The sequence below is a fragment of the Aquila chrysaetos genome, chromosome 6, assembly GCF_900496995.4.
Source record: "Aquila chrysaetos chrysaetos chromosome 6, bAquChr1.4, whole genome shotgun sequence".
In the NCBI taxonomy this organism is placed as follows: domain Eukaryota; kingdom Metazoa; phylum Chordata; class Aves; order Accipitriformes; family Accipitridae; genus Aquila; species Aquila chrysaetos.
Window position 1 is genome coordinate 22,453,243 of NC_044009.1, and position 20,449 is coordinate 22,473,691.

The 20,449-nt window shown below is 44.8% G+C and overlaps 1 protein-coding gene across 6 annotated transcripts in view; it reads right to left on the reverse strand.

Moving 5' to 3' along the window:
- Positions 1 to 20,449, reverse strand: part of SATB2 (SATB homeobox 2) — a 139,238-nt gene that overhangs the window by 14,665 nt on the left and 104,124 nt on the right. For all 6 annotated transcript variants that reach the window (XM_030019009.2, XM_030019007.2, XM_030019006.2 and 3 more), the window contains one exon: positions 9,985 to 10,182. In XM_030019009.2, the coding sequence (XP_029874869.1) occupies positions 9,985 to 10,182 (198 nt within the window). The remainder of the gene's footprint in view (positions 1 to 9,984; positions 10,183 to 20,449) is intronic.

The window sequence follows — 20,449 nt, forward strand, 5'->3', positions numbered from 1 at the left end:
AAATACTCTTAGGCTAAGAAACTGCACTAAAAAGATGGAAAATTTTGAAGTGAGATGGAAATGAGCTTCTTGGGGTATTTCTTTGCTTGGTTCCAGCTGAAAGTACAGCAACATTCATAAACAATATAACACACAGTCTATAACTACATGGAAAAAATTGTGTTAAAAAAAATGAGACATGATTGAGACCATATCCTGAAATCTGGCTTTCTTTTCCAAGCCATCTTTAAACAGTCTAAGTTAAATTTAATTAACAATTTACAACAAGGAGAGAGAAGTTATTTAAAGAGAGGCCTACAGGTCCTTAACATTCAGTGTCTGGGAAACAGTTGTATATAAAAAAAAAGTTTTAATGAATTTAATAGAGAAAAGCACTTTAATTAAATGCTGTCAAAGAGGATTGTATTAATGACTGCACACAAAGGAATTTAAAGCAAGCCAAGTATATTTAGCAAATAGGAAGTAGGCTTTCAGAGGCTGCAACTATTTATGTTTCTGCCATTGCAATGCATCTAGGAGATCGCGTTGCCAATTGAAAGCAGTTATGTTATTAGATATGATTTTATTTATTATGGATTATTAAAATTTTAAATGCTGCAGGGAATACATTTGTTTCACTTCTAAAATGAAAGAACAAAGGTATTTCCTGCTTGTTCAGTAAGAGGAAAAATAGAAGAGGAAATAAATAATAAATAATAATAGTAACTTAGCACTTAACTAGTGAAGTGCTGTCCAGACAGATCTTTTTATGGGGCTTGTTGAGTCCTGGAATTTTAGTGTGTCTCTTTCTTTCTGGTACAACTAGATGGATTCACAGTTGCTACTGCAGCTTTCCTCAACACAGCACAGAAAGAGGGGCCAGCTCTTAGTCCTCAGGGGCAGGATACAACTCCTGGTTGTATCCAGCGGTAGCACAAGGGATTTCTGTGATAGTCTGCACGTTTCAAATCTAAAAATTACCAAAATCCCAAGAAGTAAAAAGAAAGCTAGGTTGCCAAGCTTTCTGCAAGCAAGACTGAGAAGACCAAGGTTTTCCAGACCTAACCAAGAGACTTAGCCACACAACTCTCATAAAAGCCCCTAACAACTGTGGGTCTGCATTAAGCCTTTTTGCAGAACGTGCTCGCCTTCCTCAACACCCACGTGACGGGAGTTGTGGAAGGGGGCTCTTCACAATCCTCCCTGCCACTGTGTCTTGGATTCAAGTGCAGCACATCAAATGGGCATGGCCTAATAAGAGCATAATGTAGAGATCCAAACCATAAATTTGAGAAAAAGCAACTAGAAAGTTCAAGGGTGTCAACATTATTTTGTACTATGATGGTACAAACAGCATAAACTAAATATAGCCCAAACTGGAAACCAAAGAATGTTTTTTGACACAAAGTTAATGAGATGGCTGTGTCTGTAATATCCAGGATACATTCTGTGACTTACCACATCCTTTTTGCCATATGTAGTGGTAAGAGGTTAATAATGATTTTAGATGTTTCAAACTTCTGAATGCTCCACCAGAGGCACCTTGTAAGTGCTTGTATTCCTTGGTTTCTGAGCACCAAGTCCCTTTTAAGTTAGGCACCACGATGTGAGTTAGTCCCAAATTACTGAGTTTAAAATGTATTTATTTGTACTTAAGTATAAGATTTTTACCTTCTAATCTGAAACATGAAGAAGTGAGTAGAACTGAGGGAAAAGACATTGGAAAGGAGTCACAAGGGGATACCTACTTCCTTTCACAATGTGAGTAGCATCATAAATGGCGAAGTTAGATCTTCTAAATACATTATCTGATTTTTGTTTAAGACTTTAATAGAAGTCATGTGTGATGTGTGCTGAGAATATAGCCTTTGTTGTTCCACAGCTAGGGATCTTGCAAACAGCTTCGCTTTGTCTGTGCCAAGATATTTTGGAATATTCTTTGAAACACTGTAAGCATAGATGACTGTGAGAAAAAATATGTGCTACTGTACTTCTGGATACTTGATGTGTGAGAATAATGCATACACACAAAAACGTTTCCCGTTTCATCTGCAATTCTTGTAAAAGTCCATACAAACATGGAACAACATACACAGCCTACTAACCCTGAAAAAAAACATATCCCTGCACATACTACAGTCTAGAAAAGTCCACACCAATGAATTTCCAAAAAGACTGGCCTGGGGCAAGGAGACTGAGCATCTATGTCCTGCTCTGTCATAGCCTAACTCCCAGCACTGCCCAGAAGCTGCGTGATTTCCTTGGGGGATGCTGTGCAACACGGGAGGAAGAACAGCTCACTCGCTCTCAGTGATCTTTGGGGGACAAGCAGTGCAATGTGCTCTGGTAGCACAATACAATCCTGTTTCCCTCCCCATGTAATTTTTACAATTGCTTATCTGCACAGAAAGGCCAGCTGTGATGATCCAGGGCTCTAACTTTATCGTAAGATTTCTGTAAGGAGCCCCAGAATAAAATGTTGCATACGGCCAGTAGCCGATAAACATTTACGCATCTCTAAAGCCTGGTATTATCATTTATGTAGAAGTGTGAGGGACAGGGATTATTCAGGGAGCATTAAAATGAAATTAAAAAGAGCAATATTTTTAACCACAAAAATTTCCAAACGTAAATGGAAGAGAGGCTCATCTAGTGGCTTTGCAGCCTTCAAGATTGGGCTGCTGCCAGCCAGCAAGCTTCAAAGGTTATGTGAATTTAAAGAACTTTATTTAGTAATCTTGCTCTAGATGTTTGCTCATCCTCAACCTACTATGACTCTTTACAACGCTGGCAGTTTAACATTTACGAGAGGGCCAGGACTGCAAGAAATGAGGGCTAAATCTGGTCAAATTGCGTGTGAAAGGCAAAAGGGTGAGATGACAGGGGCCACAGCTACAGTGATGTCATTTGCTAAAAAGATGACCTGTCAGAGCAGCATCAACGCAAACCACCACCCTGCTGATTACTGCCAAGTCTCCGCAGCGTTAAATCTGCATGTTCAGATTTTACGTGAAGTTTCTGCCTGGAGCATCCCTGCTGCGGGAGCCAGGGCAGCCCGAGCAGAGCTGCTCTGGGCAGCCTCACACAAGCCGCCGTCTGGGCAGAACTGCCTCTGCCTCAAATGGGGCAGCACGTCCTGCATGACAGCACACGTGTCCTTGGCTCCAGGGACTGCCTCTACCTCTGCCATGGTGTCAGTACCCTCACAGTTGTCTTTGTTGTAAGAAGATGGTGAAGAAAAACACCAGACGTGCTCTCGGGGCTCCCTCACTTAAAAGTCCCACCTCATTCCTGCCCTGTCCTCAGTTGATCCTGGACCAAATGAAAGCTGTCCGGGAGCAGGTGGCACTGAGGTGCCCTCATGGTTCCAGGAGTCTGAACAAATACAGAAAGGATGTACTACTTTGATGAGACTAAACTTGCCACCTCAGAAAACCCCCAAACAATCCACTTTACTTGATCTCCCATTTCTAGGGTTAAATGGAATAGTACTAAACCTAAACTAATTTCAGAACAGAAGCAGTTTTGCTTTAATTGCAAGTACGCTCCCTGCTATCATTTCAAGGGGAATCACAGGCTTAAAGTTAATAAAAATCAGCAGCACTTTTCAGCCACATTAGATATCCACACTAAACAGAAACAGCTGAGAAGGCGCAGTAGGCAGGTTTGGCTATAGCAGTCAAAGCTCAGTGGCTTTCCACTGCAATTGTGATAACTATCAATCACAAGAAGCTCTATCGGACACCTCAGAGTCAAATGTAAGGGGTTCATTGTCTGATATGTGCTCCTGTTGCCTTTGCTAAACCTCGTGCAAGGCTCCTGAGCTACTGTGGCCCGTCAGGAAAGTGGAGTGCACCAAAAGGACAGCAAACCAGAACCCACAGCCACAGCTTTTGTTCCAAAACGCAGCGTGTCTGGCTGCAAGGCATGGGTACTGGAGCAGTATGAGAAAGCAGTTCAGAAGTGGAAGCCGTCTGAGAGTTTTGCATGTACTGCTTTCTTCGAAGAAAGAGAGCCCCTGACCCCCACCCAAGAGCAGACACACGATAAATGCAAAGTGGCATTTGCAATATATATCACCTTCAGCTTTAATACTGCACAGAAACAGAAGTTACATAGTTTGAGATTTTTTTTCAGTGTTTTTTGAATGGTTTAGATTGAAAGGAGATACTGAAATTGACTGTTATTGTCTAATTTTGATAGGGGAGAACTCCAGATAATGTAACAACTGAGGAAGACAGATATTGTCCACTCACAAAATTCACAGATCTTGTTCTGACATGCATTTCCCCCTGTAGTTCTAAATCAAAGACAAAATAAATACTCCAGCTGCAACCCACCCAAACCAAAGCTCCGAGCTTTTTGAGTGGAATGAATAAACCTGCAATACAAGTAGCTCTGAAAGTCCATTTGGCCTTGTTGAATACAAGTTGTTGCACCAGTCTTGACCACCCCTGTCTGAGCAGACATCACATCCAGCCATGGAATAAGGATCTGGGGGAATCAAAAAGCAGTGGGTATCCATCTATGGTCTGTCTTTTGGGTGCAGAGAAATGATCAAAACCCCAAACTATCAGGGTGCAGCCACTAAGAATGAATCACAGGGCACACTGTCCCCACAAAAAAATTTGTCTAGATAAAACAGTAAGCACCAAAGTCAGAGAGCTAGCATGGTTTGGGAAAGTAGTTTTTGTCCAAGTCTCCCAGACAACTCAGTCCTGATTTCCAGTATGCAAAACCCCCTGCTGTAACCCACACAAACGTGGCAAAAACTCACTGTGCACATCATCCTGTAGATCATTAAGCACACCATGTTCCCCTATGGAATAACACAGTTTTGCTTCACTCATCATCTATGATTGCCTAAGTATTATTAATTAATATTATTTTTTAAGAAAAAATATTTTAAGTCTCACTGTTTTTTCCATCTGCATGCTATGCATTGTGTGACCCATGAACCCTAAGACAATGTTTAGAATCAGATATTTCATTAGGAAGCACTACTGTGGTGCTCATTCCCCTCTTTATTACTTCTAGAAAGAGAATATGAAATTAGTTTCATTGGATTGCCATCGCCACTTGCCTTGACCCATTTTTACGAGGGCTCCATGTTCTGCTGTTTTGTATTTCATTGTCATTTCTAAAATATTTGTTCCCTTCCACCCCTCACAAAATGACAAAATTAGTATTTCATTTACTTCTGTGGTATGTTATTTTCCACATATTTAAAGAGAGACCACAATGTTTGCAGTGAACACACAATACAAAAGAGCTTTCCTACAGCTTTCTGCTATGCCTTCTTTTATTTACTAATGTTCCTCCATGATTTATGATCTGAACTATTATAAATTGCCAGATTTGTCTAAATCAAAGCTTCAGAGAAAAAAGGGTGGAGGGACGTCAGTGACAAAAGTAAGTGTATCAGAAAGCATGTGAAAACCATTCCTGTTTCTTTAAAGTCAACATTTGACTGCTCTTAAATCAATATGCACCTACCAGCTTCAGCAGATCTACCTGTCAGCTTATGCAGAAAATGCAAGGCAAGATTTCCCTGCTCTCTGAATAGCAGGTACTTTGCTGCAGTGGTGGCTCATTACTCCAGAGAACCGGCTTATCCACCCCAACACTCCAGAGACAACAGCTTGATTCATCGTTTTCCCAACTGAGTCGGGTTTCTCTGCCCCAGCAATTAACAATGAATTAGCACTATATTAAAGTGCCAGGCAAGATGGTTATTCTCTGGAGTGGTCACCTTGGACACAGCAGACGAACAGTGGGAGAAGGGAGAGAAATTAGATTTACCATGTCCCAGCACGTCTGTAACAAACACCACATCCCTGGTTGGCAATGGGAAGCGGCTGTAAGCACTTCTCAGCATTAACACTCCAGAAAGGTCCAACGCCAGCAAACAGCCCGGGAATGGTGGGATTTAGCAAGGGATGGAAAGCAAGAGAGGGTACCCTCACCTCTGCAGAGCAGGAAGCTAAACACAGAAGCAGGAGGACTGCTTGCTGCAAAGTGACTACTTTGCATGCAGTCTGTCCAAGAGATCTATGTGACAGCCAGGCCAGGCCAGGTCAAAGGTCCAGACAGGATCCCACATCTGACGGTGGTGGAAGAGGATGAGAACAGGGCAAAAATATAATAATGACTTCTGGCATACCCTCCCACCCTCCAGGAACCTGTGGCTCAGGCACTCTGTAAATTGAAGGTGGTATCCTTGTGGTACCCAGCTAGCAACGTCGTCACAGGTCTTCTCCTTAGTCCTACAGCAGCACTTGGTGATTACATCGCATTGTGCAGAATGGGAAGGAGAAAGACCCACTTAACGCACACCTGCATTTCCGTAAAAAACAAGCGAGAGGCTGTGGCAAGCTCAGCCTGCATGCACAGCAACATGTAGGTATAGCATGGATGCTCCGCAACTAGCATGTGAATGAAAATCCACACTCCGGCACGTCCATATGGTCATACCCGATGCTGCCAAAGAACACAGCCATGTCACAGAGCTCCACAGGGCTCACATTTTATGACTCCTCAGCACAATAACAAATAAATCAAGTGTGTGGGGAGGAATTTCTGGAGCACTGAGCTTCCACTATAGACATTTTTCATTTCAGAAACAGGAAAATATTTGATTAAATGGATTAATATATGGCTGATGGGAAAAATCTAACGGAAGAGAGAAAAAATGAAAATGTTTCTTTTTAAAGCCCTGAACGTAAAGCTAAACAGTGAGGTATAGGTTAGTAACACTGAACAGAGGGTAAGAACCTGCCACAAAAGAAACAGCAATCCCTTAAACATCAAGAGCCAAGTTGTGTCCAGCTGATCTTCTACAGCAGTACAACTGCCCCGCTGCGCCCACCCTGCCGGTAGAGGACAGAAACCATACCTGGCCTTGGGGTGATTCCCTCACTGAAGGTGTGCCCAACCCTGTAATCAGCAAGTGAACTACACAAAACCCATCACAATGAAATCTTTGCCATTTCCAAGAAGCCATACTGGGGAAAAGGCTGAAATTTATCTATCCGTTATCTTTTGCCTGGTCATGCCTCTTGTGATGATAGCCAGGATTTTCTTCCAAGCCCTTCAGTCTGACAGAGGGGTGTCCCCAGCCCAGAGAGGGCTCCATCGTGGTGGCAGGGAGCTCTGGCAGCAGCATGGGGCAGCCTGTTTTCAGGCTCTCCCAGTCTCACAGCTGGAGGAGCAGGAGACTCAAGCATCAGACACAAGTTACCGTACACACGTCAAATTCATCAGAGCAGAGAGAAAGATGGGGTGGGCGGAGAGAGAGAGCGCGGAGGTGAGAGCCTCCTGCCTGCTTCGGTGTTACAGTACTGCACCTGCTGTTATTCACAGCGCTGCTACTTGTATCTCCTTCAAAGGACTGTCATCTTGACATCAAGGCTGCAGGAAAGGGCTCGACTTACAGTGCACTATTCACTAGCAAAGCCTGCAAAGCAAAGTAGGTCGGTGACTGCAGCTCGTGGATGTTTCCACCCCCCGCTAAAATGCAGCCAGGCACCGTCGCAGACATTCTGCACCCGCCACCGCTTTGAGAAGGAAATGAGAGTTGCTTTCCCACTTGACACTACAGGGGGAATTTCAGATAGGCAGAATGTAATTACTTGGCCTGGAGTTCAGCCAGGAGCGGAGCCCAAGACCCCTACCCTTATGTAAAGTGTCACAAAATCTCCAATGACTGCAAGTGTGAGGACCTCAGCTTTACGTCTCTGGCTGCTGTCATTGATTCTTCATGGCTAATTACCTAATAGTGACCCTTGCAGCAAAGCCAAAAAACAAACCTTGTTGCTTGAAACAATTCAAGTCCCAGAGACTAAAAACTACACAAAATTTGCTTGGTGCAGGGTATCTTTTGACGGTAGGGAGCAGGTGGACAGCAAGCCTCCTGTGTCTTGCACTGGTAGCGTGCCACTCAGAAACCTACTGGGGTTTTTGGATGGGCAAACATAGCTTTAAAATGCAGCACCCCCAAAACACAAGCCTACTGTATCAACTATATACCCGGGTCTCCAGAGTTTTGCTGTATGTAGCTGCCAGCTGGTTCCATTTATTTTTCTTCATTTTTCATATTTTGACTGTAATAAATAATTAATCCATGGCTTTGTAACTTGCTGACAAATACAAATGCATCACATTCCAATGCAGTGTAACGTGTCACTCACAAGAGCCAACCTGCACGATGCAGAAAAGGGATGTGCAGAAGGCTTTGGAAAGTAGGCTAATCATCAAGGTCACCCACAAGAGCTCAGGGAAACTTTTTCTTCAAACTGTCCCTTAGAGGATAGTCCTACTGGCTGTGGGCACCAGAACTGGGTTAATATGTTCAAATCTACGCAGGTCTAGTCATCTTCCCACACGTTAGCTCGGCCCTTTACCCTTTTGTGGCTCCTTGCCTCCAAGATCCCACAAACTTTTGGGAACGTGGAAGACAAAACTTGCAACATTAATTACTTGGAGCACTTCCCCTACTTTATAGCTCTGAGAACCCAAACCCCAGGAAACCCCATTTTTTCTTTCAGGCAAAGACCAAATGGAAAGCAAGGAGGAAATTGGTAGCAGAAGAGACAAAGGAGACTGAACTAGGCAATAATTAATCTGGGTGAGACCAACGTGTTTCAGAAGGGGCAGGACTACAAGACAGAAAAACCTCCTGCCTTTGGAAAAAGGAGACTAGATAGTTGGCAGCAGTGCTAGCAGCAGCAGAACAAGAGCAGCGACAGCGACAAAGAATAGGGGCTGAATGCCAAGGTTCACAGCAAGAGTAGCAAAGCAGTGCAAGCCGCCATCAAACGACAACAGGGAGAGCAAAGGTGGGAGGAGGAACTGTGAGATTATCAGAGAAATGCAGTATGGATGACTCTCTGAGAGTGGTCACGCAACGGGATCAGGTGAATGGCACTGAGTGCCAGTGGCAATCCAAAACGATGGTCTGCTGTGGAAGGCATCACCTCAGCTTTTTAGATTAAAAAAACATCTCCTGAGCCTGTCTCGACCATCAGCAGATGTCTGGGTCTGTGATATGCATCGCTAGTTATTAGGAATACACATAAGCCTGATTGTCTCTTCTGACTGAAGCTGCAACTGCAAAGATGAAAAATCTTGTAGTATTTTCACTTCATTTTCCCTACACATATTTGTATCTATTTATTTCTTATTCTATTAAGACCTGAGACAAGGATAGAATAAAGGTGCACAAACCAAAAATTCATCCTAGTCACAAGGGTTGTAGAGAGGAGCAAAACAATCCTGAGGAGGCTGTGAAATGAAGGCCTGTTCCCCACAAAATACTCATCATGGTCATTTTAAAAGTACTTTTAATTTTCAGTGAATATATAACAAACACTTCTCCATGTTACACTCTTCAAAATCCCTGTGTCACCCATGCATGGACAAACTTCCTCTCCTATCCTCCTACTCTTCCTGAAGTGTTAGCTGGCTCCTTCGAATGAAAGCAAATGTACGGCTGCAGTTGCCTGTTGGCCACTGTTTGAGAGTGCGTATCAGGGGTGCTCAGGTTCTGTAAGAAGGAGCGAGTGACCAAGTCCCCACTTCTGTTCTGCTTCCTAAATAACCGCACACTTCTTGCTGTTGCTGAGGAACACATTTGTACTCCTGTAAATGTCAGCAGCTTTAGACAGCTAAATTGTGTTTCAGCCACAACAGAACTACTGACACCAAGGGAGCTCCATAATATCACTACTACTGACCTTGCTGTTATCGGTGGCATGGATTATCACATCCCTTCTCTTCAACCACCAACACAAAGCTGCACACACTCACACGCATGCTGCAATATACACACAGTGAACTCTGAACTTGTGAGCTGTGGCTTACATGGGGCCCTACAAACAGATGAAAGCTGGTGTGTCTCAACCTGCAAAGCAGAAGGAAGCTGGAACCAGTTGCTTCTCTCTACCTCTGACAGCTGTCCATCGCCCCACCCCGCAGCCACCCTGACAAGGAAATTAGTGCTCTGACCTGCACGGGCTCAGGAGTGAGCTGGACAACATGCTGCATACGCTCACTGTGGTGATGTCTGGACTCCTCCTCGTAGATCACATCCCTCTCATGCTGGGGAAGGTTCAGGAAGCGGCGAATGGTGCAGAGGTTCTCCCAAAGGGTGCGGTTTTCCGGACTTGGGTTTTCTTTCCAGCGAAGCAGCTCACACAGCCAGCCCTGCAACGGTAGGGTCAGCACGGTTAATTCACTGAGCACTGAGGAACCAGATGTGAGTGGAAGGTCAGCTAGACTTAAAGCTCCATGCTGCAAGTTTCACTGGTCTCATCTCACGCAGAACGCCCCCTACCCTCAGCTGCCCTTTGGTCTCAACAAATTCTTGATATATAACATTTCCTGCAAGTTGGAGAAACAGATGCATCCAGCAGTGCTTAAAAGGAACCAGAAAGCACAGCAACTTGCCCCCGGTCATAATCGTACCATGTTTAAAATGCTCAGATAGAAATATTTTTCCTATAGAAAACCAGAGTTGAAATAAAGGTGCATCTCCACTTCCATTTCAGAGCCCCTTTATTTCTTCATCCGAGCAAGAGAAAAGGAGACATAACCCCTGAGACTTGCTAACAACCCTCATGCTAAGGGTTGCAGCTGCAGGACCAGAAATTCAACCACTACTGAAAAGGTTTAGAAGAAGATACTATCAAGTAAAGACCTTTGATGTGCTGTCACTATGTTGCATTGACTCCCCCAGCTCTGAACACCACTAAAATCGACAGCTTTAAATAATCAAATGGCCACTTAGAAGATGCAACGGCAAAGAAAGGGAATCCCCTAGTATTTAGCACGAAAGCAGCAAACAGGGTCCTGCAGAAGTTACTACAGAGATCAAGATACTAGGTGGAGGCAATTCTAAACCCAACTACAGATCACAGTAATAGCAGATTTTATTCCTGCTATATTAAGTTTAGTTTGAGATGCCTTCAAAAAGCTACCACTGTATGAAATCCTGTAGGACCTCTCCACAGGGCTGAGAGCTCAGTCCCCGGGAGGAGGAAGCGCCAGGGCTTCGTGAAGAGAGAGGAGGCCAGCCTAAAACACAAAGCCAACCAGAGGGCACAATGGCAAGAGCTGTTAAAGCGAGGACAGCCCCGTGCGTGTTCAGCGCGTGTGGCAGTGACCCGGTGTCCCCAGCAGGTTAACCAGGGACAGCGGCTATTGCTGCACCTGCTCGGGGTGGGGGGACACAGCCTGCGAGCAGCCGGCCCTGCTTGGGGCTGGGGACGGCGACTCCCCTCCCGTGCCTGCGCGCCGGAGACGCAGTGCAAATGACAGAATACGAGAAGATAATGCTGGGGATGCTGTCAACGCGCCTTACTGACTCCTGTCAAAATATTTTACCTAGTAGCTTTATAACCCATCATTTTTGAGCTACAACTCAGCATTTTGACACCGTTTTGACAGGCACCTTACAATACCTAAGAGATAGCTTGATCAATGTTAAAAACGTTCAGTACGACAAGTAGCCAAAACTGCGTTTTTCCAAACAGCGACTAAAGCAAGCTGAACAGCCAGGTTCATTACCAGCCCACGTGGGGGTTTTTTGGTATTGCTTTTTTTGTGTAACAACTTGTAAGCCATTAACAACTTCTACCGTGCACTCTAAACCCCGTATATAATATCATAAGCCGTTGTTTGTCTTACTCTCCACTGTGTCTTCTGCCTTCACCCCCCCAAAAAAGGCAAGATTTGATTATCTCCGCTGCATCAGCCAAGACAGCAACACCAGCTGTTCTCATTGTGCAGCCTCTTCCTCACGGCCTACATGTTAATAACCTGATCATTCCATTTTCTCCTTCAACTGCCGGCTGCAGCACAGCGAAGAGACAAAAACCCAGGCCCATCTGCAGCAGCTGTAGGCACTGAACTGTGAAGCCACCAGGGATTTATAAACTAATCTGTAACACAACACTGCCTTGTTTTTACAAGTGAGAGGCCACATTTGTGCAGACCTGATCTTTTCTTGCAATAAACTAGGAGGGTTGGGGGGGGGGGAGCAGGCAAGGATGAAAACAAGATATCTAATCATTTACTTAGGGGGGGGGGGGGGAAATCTGTATTATATTTTCGAAGTGTTTTGACTGGTATTTGGGTAATCTCTCAGCCAGGTGATGTCTGCATTTTAATGTGGTTTGGCCACATCCCTTGCCCTCAGTTCTCCTCTTTCCCTTTCCTGCGCTCAGAAATCCCCCAAAACTTTCACTCTTACAGAGAAAAGAGAGGAAGAAAATCTCCCAGCTCCACAGTGTTTTCTCAGGGGTTCCTCCATACAAAGGAAATAATTTTTGAAACGGAAAGTAAACCATCTGTGGAAAAAATAAGTTCCCGTTTCTCCCTGTTTTCAGTGATCTGATTAAGTCTCCAACTGAACTCTTTCAAATGTTTCAAGCAGGTATGTTTAACATCTCCCGAGGGATGCTGCAGCATAAAGACCAATCGTTTAGCAGAAAATACAGACAAAACCCTGCACCTGGTGGAGCCGGAGCCCCGTGCGGGGCAGGCCCAGGGAAGGACGGCTCCTGGGGCTCTCCCGAGGGCTGCGGGGCCCGGGGACGGCCCAGCGGGGCCACCTCCCCTTCCCGGAGCTGGACCGGCTAGCCCGATGGCAACTGCTGCATTTTGATTTATCTGTCCCGTTATAATCAGAACTCATTACAATCACTTAGAGCAACACTACAGGCCTCATTATGGACTAGGCACTTGCTGCCATTAGTCTTTAAGAAGGATAGCGCTCAATTTGCCTGGCAACATGCGAGGTCCTGACCTTGGAGCTATTAGGGAAAAGATTAGACTGCAGTGTGACCATGTGTGCAGACACGAGCAAACCAAATTAATTTCTGGCAAAGGGAGGCACCCGGCAAAGGCCCCGCCATCCTGAGGACACCTGAGAACTTCTCCATTCCCCAAAGGAGATAAGCTAATGGCACGTTTAAAGGAGCCTGGTTCTGAAGGTGAAGCACATCCGTGGTATTTAGAGAGATATTAATCCAGTTTCCCCACAAAGTATTTGCTTGGCTGATCAGATTAAGGGATCTAGCCTTCAACAGCACACCCCCACCACAGCAGGCCCCAAGAAATCTGTGATACTTCACAGCCTCAGACATATTGCACCATGTGTACCCAGCTGCTACAATAATTAGCTTATGAATGTATCAGCTGGTTCTGTGATTTTTATAAATAATAACTAACCTACAGAGCAGAAAGATTTTCATGAGCCTAATATTAGCAAGAAATTGCAAGGTGCGCCTAATTCTGAATTGTCATTGTGCTAAATGCCCTGCCTTCTCTCACATTGTGCGGGACTCGATCTCCCCCAGTGCCATTTATAAATATTTATTTTTGCATCGACAACGGCAATGTATTTGTGGCAGCTTTCTTCACAACAGTCATTATTCGCTCACCCCCACACATACACACGTGTACCCACTGTGTGCATGTGTACACTTATCTGCACCAAAGCTGTCCTTTCACTGCTCTTTTCCTATCCTTCCCTTTATTTATTCAAGCATTCATTCTCTCGCCCAACCATTCAAGACCCTATCTATCCATCTATAGGGCTGCTTATTAGGTGATAGCTTTGCCTAATACGTGAGAAATCACAGCGCTGCAGCTTACTCACACATTCTTCATGATTGCAAGTAACTGCCTTCCCCATGCACAGATGAAAAGTCTGCATCAGATTTTTTTAATTATTTATTTAAATAATCTTAGCACGCCATCCAAGAAAGTTTTGCAGTACCAGGCAAAAAAAAAAAAAAAAGTGTAAATGTCAAATAAAACAGTGACAGATGACAGTATTCTCTATTGAATAGCACCGTTTCTTCGTGCATGTTCAATGAGAACTCATGAATTATTAATACACAAAATCTCCTTTTTCTGTTAAAAATCTCAACTTGGGGTTTTTTGGTTGCAATTTTTTTAATTTTCTTTTATTTATTTCTTTGGGTCTGTGTATGTTACACAGAGCTTTCCAGGAGAATTATTTCATTTAAGAAATGCTAACATACAGAAATTCTTGGAGCTACAGCCATTCACAGTGAATTTTCATCTATAGCTACATTTATTGGCATGAAGAAGGAAAAGTGAAGGAGGAGACGCTATCTCACCACCTTTTCCCCCACTCATCCACAACATCTGAGCTTGCTGCATTACAAGTAAATCCAAGTTCTGTGAACATATTCTGAAAATCTAACAAATAACACATCCTTCCCCAGATCCACGATACGCCGTGTTTCTGATCCTGCCTCCCCTGCACATCCTAAGTCTTGCGCCACTGCACAAACAGCCCCCTTGACTGCCACAGAGTTACCAGGAGAGTTTGATACGTGCCAGTGTCAATATGGGTGGCAGAATCCGGCCCTTAATGTCAGCTCCTAAGGTTCTCAAATGGGAATGTCTTCCATTAAAAATAAGAGGAGGAAAAACAGCACAATTAAAGGATGCTTTTGGCTCTACAGTCAGGCACACCCAGTGCTTGTGGTTACAAGGAATTCTGCTCAGAACTTCCTTCATTTCACCCCAAAACTTCTAGAGGCATCAAGAATGCAGCCCAATTTAGCTCATTAAAGAGAGCTGCAGCAAAGTGCTGGCCTCTATTTTTGTTGTTCTCATGAGACAAGATAAACATTTTCTAAGCATTTTATTTGATAAAACAAATAATATCATATTAATGTCCTATTTTTAACCTCTCTCTCTGTCTCCTAATCAAATACATTTCCACATAGCTAAGCAAACAACAACAAAAATCTGCAGGAAGCCAGCCATTCCCATTGTGCTTTTATGCTGTTAAAGAAACAGCGTGCTTACTACACCAAAGCATTAGCCTTGGCGCGCTCAAACCCCCTTGAGGGACAGTTAGCTGGTGCAGCAATCACGAGCCATATTCTCTGTCACTTATCCCTGAGCCCTTTTTAGCAGCTTGACCCTTTCACTTTTGCTAGACCTACCCTGGAGCAAGGGAGGCTGCTCCACCAGCCAGAGGTACCAGCCTACAATAAGGTCAGGTTTTCCAGCGCTCAATGAAGCTGTGAACAAATATCCTGACCCCCAAAACTGCTTCCTGCAGATCTGCTGACTTGCAGTCAGCCAAGGACCAAATTTCTGATTAAGGACAAGAAGGCATGTGGGAAGAGTTCAGGCTCAGTTAGGCTGGGGCTACAGGCCAATGCTTACACTTCGAGCAGCATCCCTACTGAAAGTCACCGCAGGAGGCGGCAGTTGGGTGTCCACGGTGACTTAGTCACAGGCAGGCTTTCTGCTCAGGCTGGACCGCGAGGCACTTTGAGCCTGGAAAAAACTGCAACTAAACTGACCTTGTGCTTCCCTGCACTTACATTGAAATTAATAATAATAATAATACAGTTAATTTTCTGTGCTGACATTTTCTAGGGTCTCCAGTGAAAGCATGAGTAGGCAAATGAAGAGTTTTTAGTAAAAGTGATTCAGGAATTAATCTCAAAAATAAATGTAAAAGGCCATTTCCTCACCCACATCATCAGTGCAGAAAATGTCAACATATGTGACAAAAGGAAAAAAAAGCAGCAATGATTGATGCAAGTCTTGAAAGACTAAGAAAGAAATGCTGCGTTCCCCAGAGAAAGCTCCCTTTCTACGTGGGATCACAGGAGTCCTCTGGACAAACTTCCTCAGCCTCTCTTCCCTCTGCTCAGTTTGGGACTCTCTGCAGTGTGAAATGAGCCAGATGATATTCAGCTCTTGTTCCTTAGTCACCAAACTCTCTTTCCATGAATCCAATAAGTGTCTATTAAAATAAATAAACCCCCTAATGATTCAAGATAACCTAATCAAGAAAGCTGAAATGGATAAAAGACTAACTGTAATGGAGAGTTCTGTCATGGCTTCAATGAATTCTTGATGAGGGCCGGGGGAGGGGGACTGAACCTGAGAAGCTCTACTTGGAGCATTTTGATACAGTTCAAGGTTAATCACTCAATAGCCTGGATTTTCTGAAACGCTTGGTAGTTTTCCTCCCCCCAAAATGCAAGGCAAAATGCAAAGCACTTTCCTGAGGGCCAGTTTCTCACGAGCCTTATAAAACACGAAACAGTACCAAAAAATGAATGAGGTACGTGAGCCCTGACCTATCTTAGACTCATGGGAACACCAAGCCTGCTTACAGTTCTTGGCCTCAGAAGGAAGGATGCTGTGCACTGAGGATATTTCCAGCATGCCAAGTTCAAACTAGCTTCTCCCCACGCTGGAGAGGAAGTGTGGGCTTGTGGTTAGGGCGAGCAGCCTGCCATCAGCTCCCAGCTCTGCCAAGGACTTCCTGAGCAAAGCCCCAGCTCCACAACTGTCCCTGCTTCACTCAGCTGCTGAGAGGTTAACGCACTGTTGCAGATGCCGTCCTGGATAGGGGTCACACTGTGACCGCATAGAGAAGTCTGTAAAAAAGCAGCTAATGTCCAAAGGTACTTCAAAGAAATTTTAAGTTCAGTTCAAGGAGAGAAATGTCTTTCTGTATTTCCTCCATATGTAACAAGACCACCAAAATATCAGCACAACAGATATGCCCCAGCTGTAGAGATTCACATCATCGTAAGGGCACCGAGATGCTACAGCAGAAAGAAGTGCCCTATATGCATACACTATGTACGCTACACATCTTCACCACCAGCTGTTTGTTGTAGCTGTTGTTCATCATCACTGGAAGCTAATTAGTTTAAGGGCACAGAAAATACCTATTATAAGCTACAAGGGGAAGAGAAGGCATCCCATCATATCAAATGAATACAAGGGAATCTAAGTTGGGAAGGAAGGAGAGGGAAGGACAAAATAAGGGGTTTCTAGAGCTAACCCTGCCCAGAGTGACGCTGCTCATCCCTCCCGCAGTACCTCTATTCTCTTCTCAGACCATGGGCAAGAGGTGACGGCTTGGGCAGGTGGCCATGGTGCTGAGACCCATCTAGCATTGGCTCCTATTGTGGGGCTAACACCTCCCTTGGCCAGAGAACAGGCTCCCAGACAATCCTGGCAATGAGGCAGGGATCTCAACATGAAAAGGAAAAGTCGGAGGAAAGGCGACGAACTGTCGTAGTGATTTCCATCCATAGCCCTGGCTTTCTCTTAACCTGAAGGGCCTCAACTGAAGGGCTTTTCTGCCCCCAGCCTCCACCCCCTGGACAAGTTTATTTTTTGTTTGTTCATTTTTAAACAGGGCAAAGATATGAACCAGAGACTGAGCTTTGCCAGCTTAACATTTTTTCAAATGTTGCTCCATAGGGTCTCTCTCGCTTTACTGTGGTGCAACTGGAACCAATTCCAGTCCCTTGAGGAAGAATTTCAGTTTCAAGGGTTTACTTTTTGTTTTCACTGGACGGGTGATGATCAAACTGTTCCATGTGCCCCGCCCGGGGCAGATCCCCAGCTGCACGTGCCCCGCTTCCCCACACCGCCCCAGCCTGATTAAGGAGAGTCTCTTGCCCCGGGAGAACTGTGGGAAGTTCGGTCTCCATGTTCATACAAACTTTGCTCTCACTCAGACTGTCAACAAGGGCTCCAGCCAGCTATGTCCACTATTTATTTTGATAGTGACTGTTTATTACGAACAGAACTATATTCCTAAACTCATTTTGCACAGTCTAAGAAAAAAATGTCTGCTGAGCACAGCACAGCCTCTGCTAGGACTCTCGCTAGCAGAGGTCAGAGGGGGTGATGCTGCTGCACAGTTATTACAGAAGCACTGGCACATGGTCACGGGGGAAATGGTTTTCCTGAAGTTGTACTGCAGAGCAGTTGCAGAACTGGACGTAGAAGCCAGTTTTCAAGACCGACAGTCCAAACCTGAAGCAACCTGAGGTCAAAGTCTCTCCCTGCCCCACTGCCAAGCTCTGGAGACACACAGGCCACCCGAAACTCTCTGAAATGGCACACTGGAAACCCATCTTCTTGTGAATTACATATAACCAGGAGAGCCCAAAGCGCAGATTGGAAACCAAATCCTGGTGTTCTGGCCACACTCAGAAACACTCCCAATGTGATAATACAGGTTCCAGGTTTAGCCATTTAAAGGACAAAGGGCACTAGCAGGCAGCATCCCCAGAGAAGTATGCTGTCCTGTGGGTACATCACTAACAGCTGTCAACTAAAATAGGATGACAGCTTTGGAGGCTGTGTTTGGAGGGCACTGAGCCCCTCAGCTCCTGCTGCCTTCAAAAATACAAAGGGATGCACAACATTTCACAAACAAGACTAAAAATGTCTAGATATAAGTTGCAAGGAATAAAATGCATATTAAGGTAAATAAGTGATGAATAAGTCAATGTCTAAAATGAATGGCTTCAGATCTTCATGAAGGTGGATTCCCTTAAAAAAGTCTCACCATACTACCTTGGTACCTCTGTGAGGACCTGTTCCTTGCGTTTATGTTGACTTGTGACCTCTGTGATTTGTAACCTTTGTTTCTAGCAGCTGCCTTTCCCTTTAGTTGCTGAACTGAGACTCTGCCATGACTTAAGAATAAAGATGGCCACTTGTTAAATTAGAGGTCAATTAACTCCACCAGTAGATGATGCCGCTTGCAATAACTGTTCTCAGTGGGTACCACTCTTCCTGTACGAAGACAGAAGACGAAATGAGGCCTCCATTGGCTCGGGATGCTCTCTCGGGTACATGACATACAGCCCTGTGTATAAAATGTCAAAACAGCCCTGTCGGAGATTCACTGGCTGCTAAAACTGTGAAGATCTCACAGCACCGTGGATTGCTGTTGACAGAATAGCAGCGCCCAACATAACACATGCCTTGTTAGCAAACTGGAAGCCTCTCAGTAGTCTGGGGTGAGGGAATAATAGAGGAAGCCAATGCAACACAAGCCAGGCCTGCGGAGAACAGCAAGTGAACGAACCTTGGCGGAGAGTCCAAGCAAACCCTCAGACTAGCTCTTTTTTCCCCCCTTTCAAACTCTCTCTTCTGCAAACATGGGCAGTTTTCAATGAGCGCTTCCCACCATGTAACTCAGCTGCTGAAATCAGCAGCATCTTCACCAGAAACGCGTACGACTGGCACAACTGGTCTGCACAAAGCACTGGGAAAGCCCCACTGCCGGTTTTTAGACAAGCTAGACCTAAGGCGACACGCCGACCATCCCACCATGCCGGTGGCTCTCCCCTACACAAGCAGCTGGGTCCTTGCTTTTGGCACTCCTCCCGGCCACAGGGCACCCCAGCCAGCGGTGGGACACCACAGACACCCCAAACCAGGCCAGGGGGGCAGGCACGCAGGTGGGCTTTGGGGCAGGCGGAGGCCCCGTATCGCTATGGTTCTTGGCTACGGCTTCTCTGTCCCTGCCTTCCAGTGCCTCCATAAACCATTTTCATGCTCCAGCAGAGCGCTATGACATCTCAGCATGGCAAATGCTGGGTCATCCCAGGGAGCCAGTATTGCTTTGGCAGGGCTGTGAAACAAAAGAAACATCGGCCTCAGAAACACTTCTTTATTCGCTGCTGCTGAAGAAACAAAACCTTCATGTGCAGTAACTTTGCTTTAAACAATAACATTTGTGGATCCTGTTCTTAACCTTTTGCATCTGGCTTTCAAAATCTGCCCTGTTCTTTTTCCATGTGAAAGACTACGGAGCTTATTTTTGTTTTGGTACTGGTGTGCAATGCTGCCAGAGAAGCGCACTCAAGCTGGCACAGACCGAAGCTGGTGAGCCACCCAAATTATTGTTGGGTGGTTCAGACCCTCTCTATTTCAAGAAGCCTCTGGGTATAATGACAGGAAGCTTGCAGGCAATTTTAAGCCAAACCTCAGAGAAGCTGGCATTCAGTCTGTGTTAAACACTCCTTATTAAAAGCTGTCCAGTCCGGATTCTGGGTGGAACTTTGATATCTGCATGGAGTAAAGAATAAGGGGCACGTTTGCAAAATCAATTGTGCAGTTTTTATATTTACTGCACGTTTACCACATATGTCATTTATTACACAGTGGAAAACCGTTAAATGCACAGTAGTTGTGCCAAGTGGCATTATGCTTTTAACAGCTTTATTCGTTTAACAGCTCCAGTTCTCATTATATTTTGCCATGTGGTACATGAGATTTTTATGCATTTAACAGTTTAAGAGGGTTCCATGGTATTTTCCTTTTATGTATTTCATACTGTGCCTGGGATTTTGTTGAGGGGTAGAGGGGTTGAGGACTGTAACCCCTGTACCCTGATAAGAGAAAGCAAAAGGCAAAGAAAATGAATGATAAAATGAGGAAGGAAAAATGAATCAGACCTCCACGTGTCTGGGCACAAATACCTGTAACAAGGACAAGGCTCTCCCATGTGCTTTGATAGCCTTTGATGCTTTGTTTATATGCCTTTCAACCTCTTATTTTACATCTACTTTAATGACTACAATGTTGTTTCCCTGCACAGAGGAAAAGTATGTATTTTGCAGAGTGCATGCACCTAAATACTTCT